Raw genomic sequence first — 4,498 nt, 5'->3', positions numbered from 1 at the left:
TATATTATATATTCTATATATAGAGAGAGAGGGAAGAGAGAGAGAGGAAGCAAGGATGCTGTGGGCCAGTGGATCCAAAGCACAGCCTTCCCTCTTCCCAGTGGGGGCTGGCATTGGGGGTCCCAAGGCCGCCGCCCACACACCCGTCCCACGCTCTGGTGCAGACACCCACACCCACACCCGGCCTTTTAGCTCAGGTCCACCTTGGGGGATGGCCTGGCAAGGGCGGGAGCGTCAGAGGGGCCCTGGGGGGAGCCGTGCCTTTGCCCAGACCCTGCACTTTCACCCAGGCCAGCCCAGCCACGGGGAGAAGGGGCCTCCCTGGCAACATCCCCAGGGGCTCTGAATTGGAGTTCGGCTGAGCCCTGAGGGTCTGGAGTCCTAGCCTTGCTGCCAAGTGGCCTTGTCCCAGCTCCCTCCTCCCCAGCTGGCGTGAGTGTGTGTGTGTGTGTTTGTGCTGAGCTTCTATTTCATATTGCAAATATAAATAAAGGAAGACAGTTTACGATTCCTGCTGGTCAGACCTTGAGTTCTGGGACATGGGGTTGGGTGAGCCTGTGCTGTCCCTGTACTCCGGCCTTGCGACCCTTGGCCCCTATGCTTGCCGCATGTGGCCTGGGTGAGCAGCTACGCCTCTGCGGCTGGTGACCCTCCTGTGGGACTGTGCTTTTAAATTTTGGCTGCTGGCCCACGCCTGCCTTGTGGGGTGGGGTGGAGATGGGGGGGTGACTCCTGCTCAGACCAGTCAGGGACTTCCTAGGAGGTAGGGACCTGGTCCTGGTGAGCTGTCCCCCAGGGCCCCCTTCTGTCCCTGCCCCACATGTGCATATATCCCATACACAGGCTTGGGATGGGGCACACTGCCCACAAGTGGCCCAGTTGGGCTCCCAGCCTAGGGTGCCCTCCCTCCACAGGCTGAGGAAATCGTTGAGCACCGTGTCCTGCTAGAAGGAGTCCTGTGGCCAGTAGAGGCCCAAAGCTGGGAGGGGTCCTGCCAGGCCCACCCCTCACCTGCCTACATGGGGAGGATAGAACTGGTGACGGAGGCTGTAATCCCTGCTCCCACTCCACGGCTACCTGAGCCCATGCTCTGTTGGGAAGCAGGGAGCTGCCTCATGGGTTGATGTGGGCATCCAGACCCCCCCATAACCAAGCTTGACAGTGAGGCCAGGCACCCTCACACCCAGTAGGCCTGAGTCTTCAAGATGGAAGGTGGAAGGATAGACTAAGTGCACTGCAGGCGTCGCAGGTGAGTGTTGTTCTGGGAAACCTTTGTTTCGGTTGCATCAGGACATGTGAGCTGGGGCATGACAGAGGACAGTGACGTCACTGTGGGTCACAGTTGGTTTGGGAGCCCTTACGGGAAGGTAGTCCTTGGCTGACAGGCACAGTAACTGCTGTGACTCATTCTTAGCATGAGCATTCACATGTTCCTTGTCACCCATTCGTTGAACCAGTATTTGTAGTGGGGTACCAGGGAAGGTTGAAACAGGGAGAAAGACCCCAAGGGCAGCAAGTGGAGGAGTGAATCACTCTTCCCTTCCCTCCATGGGTGGTCCTACTGGCTGGGGACAACCCTCCCACTCCCAAATCCTGTACTTTGTCCTTTCTGATTGGTGGGCACAGGACAATGGGAGAGGTGTTTGTGGCCCCACACCCCCAGACAGGAGGAAGAAGTCAGGTCCCTGTGGGCTGAGGCAGAGGGACCTCTGGGTCCTGATGGGCACCTTATCTGTAAGTGCTAGGAGAGGCCATCCCTGGGGTGGGGGTAGCATCTCCCTGGGACCTGTCATCAGTCTTAGAGTCCACAGGACGCTCCTCTGGTTAATGTATAACCACGAGCCCTCTTCTCTGCCCCCTGAAGCCAGTAGCTCCCAGATACAGGCCACTCTGGGAGTGTCACTGGCCAACATGGATGCTGGGAAAGAGGGGCTGCCCTTAAAGCCTCACTTCTTAGTCCGAGTGAGACCACTCGGAGGTGTGGGTGGGGGGCTGGGGCCTGGGCTCCTGGAAACTTGAGCAGCCTGGGGGCCTCCATCTTTGAGGGATTGATCTGGGTTCTGGGGGCCTCAGGTCCTGGTAGACTCGAGGCTTAGGTTATTGGGTCCCCAAGGAATTTGAAAATTTTGGTCCCTGAATAGGCCCAAGCTGTATAGCTCTGGTCTTGGGGTCAGGATGGGACAGCAGCTGGGAGACTGTAGTCCCAACCCAACCAGCTGACTCTTGGGGGCTGGAGGCTGGCTGAGCTCAGGAGGCTCAGCAGCTCCCCCTCCTCTCCTGAAGCACCCAGATGTGTGCAGGTGGCTGAGCCCCTTCATCCTCACCTGCTCAGTCTACTTCCTCCTCTGGATTCCTGAGGACCAGCCATCGTGGGTCAGTGCCCTGGTCAAGTGCCTGCCTGTCATCTGCCTGGTTGTGTTCCTGTGGGCTGTGCCCTCGGGCAGGGGCTACACCTGGCTCCTCCAGGGAGCCCTCGTGTGCTCGGCTGTGGGGGATGCCTGCCTCATCTGGCCAGAGGCCTTCCTCTATGGTGAGTGTTCCAGATGCCTATGTTGAGTTGAGTTGGCACTTGGACTGGAGTGCAGGGGGGCTCCCACTCGAGTATCTATACTAAGCCGGATGGTGTTCATTGGCATTAGGGGGTGGAGGGGGTGTCAGTGTTAGATTAGAAAATGGGGAGTGTTGTGGAGGAAAAGGTGCTGTTGTGATTTTAGGTAGGGTGGTCAAGGAAGGCCTCCTTGAGGAGGTAACACTTGGACAAAGTCTGGAAGGAGGTGCTGTGTGAACATGTAGGGGGAAGTGCATTCCAGGCAGAAGGAATGGCAAGTGTAAAGGCCCTGGGGGTAGGGGTATGCGGGTGTGTTTGTCTGAACAGGCCAGGGTGACTGGAGTAGAGTGGCTGGCAACTGGTGTGTGTGGGGCCAAGTAACAATGGGGCCCTCCTGGAGAACAATAGGGAGTCAGTGGACAGTTTTGAGCAGAGCGAGGTTACGACAGTACATTTTTAAGATCACTTCTACTGCTCTGAGAAGTTGCAAGGAAGGAAGGGCAGGGAAGTTGAAAGACCACCAAAGAGGTGGGAGCCATCTCCCGGCAGGAAATGATGGCTCAGCAGGGTGGGAGTTGGTGCTTGAGGACAGTCCTTCCCTCAGGCCCTGATGGTGGTTGAGGTAATGGGGAGAAGCAGAAGGACTCTGGCAATTCCAAGGACAGATCTCACCTCACTGGGCACCCCCACCCCTCTTTCCCGCCAGGCATGGCTGCCTTTGCTGTGGCCCACCTACTCTACTTTGGGGCCTTCAGCCTCTCTCCTCTGCAGCCGGGCCTGCTGCTGCCCATCTTCCTGGTCTTCATAACATATTACAGCCTCCTGCTGCTGCACCTTGAGCCGGACATGGTCCTGCCTGTGGCAGCCTACGGGCTCATCCTGACTGCCATGCTGTGGCGTGGCCTGGCCAAGAGTGGGAGCGCCAGGTGGGGCGCTCTGCTCTTCACGCTCTCTGATGGCGTGCTGGCCTGGGACACCTTCGCTCAGACTCTGCCTCACGCCCGGTTGGTGACCATGACCACTTACTATGCTGCCCAGCTCCTTATTGCTCTGTCAGCCCTCAGGAGCTCGGGGCTCAAGACAGACTGACTAGGGAGCCAGACAGGCCCACATCCCCTCCCTCCCCTCCTGCAAGGACTTGGGCCTCCCAGACTGGCTAGGCCTGGGAAATGCCCTCGGCAGCAAAGCTTCTTGGTGCCTGTTTGTAGGCACTGGGCTGTCTTAAGATATTTGGTACCATTTGCAGAATTCCAAATCCACCTCCAGGTTTCACCCACTCTTCCCTCAGTTCTGATTCCAGATTCTAGGCCCTTCAACCATACCACATTTGGCCCTCCACAACCTCCTGACTGTTCCTGTGTTCCCAGCTGGTCTTCCATGTCTGCTTGTCCACTTCCCACTGCTCTGGATCTATTTTTTTGTTGCCTAAGTAAAAGTGGGTGTTGAAATGTTGATGTCATCATTATTTTGGGAGGAGTGTTGGGGGAGGGATGATCACCACTAATAACAGCAAATATTTCTTGGTCACTCCCCATGAACCAGGTTTGGTGCCTGATCAGATCTTCCCTGGGGCTTATTGGTGGGGGGATTCATTATCCCCTTGTTACAGGTGAGTACTGTATAGAACTGAGGTCAAGAGAAGACTACTTGGTCACTGTATTAGTTTCCTAGGGCTGCTGTCACAAATTACCACATACTGGCTATCTTGAAACAAGATGAACTTATTCTCATTGCGTTCTGGAGGCCAGAAGTTCAAAATCAAGATGTAAGCAGGGCCGTGCTCCCTCCAGAGTCTCTAGGGGAGAATCCTTCTTTTGCGACTTTCTTAGCTTCTGGTGGTTCCCAGCAATCCTTGGCATTCCTTGGCTTGTAGCTGCATCATTCCAATCTTTATCTCCGTCTTCACGTGGCATTCTCCCTCTGTGTGTCTCTGTCCTCTTCCTCTTCTAA

The 4,498-nt window shown here is 56.3% G+C and overlaps 1 protein-coding gene across 1 annotated transcript; it reads left to right on the top strand.

Moving 5' to 3' along the window:
* Nucleotides 1-539: 539 nt before the first annotated feature.
* Nucleotides 540-4,000, top strand: TMEM86B (transmembrane protein 86B). The gene is made up of 4 exons (XM_008577963.1): nt 540-549; nt 1,167-1,249; nt 2,284-2,530; nt 3,255-4,000. The coding sequence occupies exons 1-4, from the start codon at nt 540-542 to the stop codon at nt 3,635-3,637; spliced, it is 723 nt and encodes a 240-aa protein (XP_008576185.1). The 3' UTR covers nt 3,638-4,000.
* Nucleotides 4,001-4,498: the final 498 nt, after the last annotated feature.

This window comes from Galeopterus variegatus, unplaced genomic scaffold, assembly GCF_000696425.1.
Source record: "Galeopterus variegatus unplaced genomic scaffold, G_variegatus-3.0.2 Scaffold1608, whole genome shotgun sequence".
NCBI lineage: Eukaryota > Metazoa > Chordata > Mammalia > Dermoptera > Cynocephalidae > Galeopterus > Galeopterus variegatus.
Note: the sequence above shows the minus strand (reverse complement) of the source record. Positions and strands in the feature narration are given on the sequence as shown.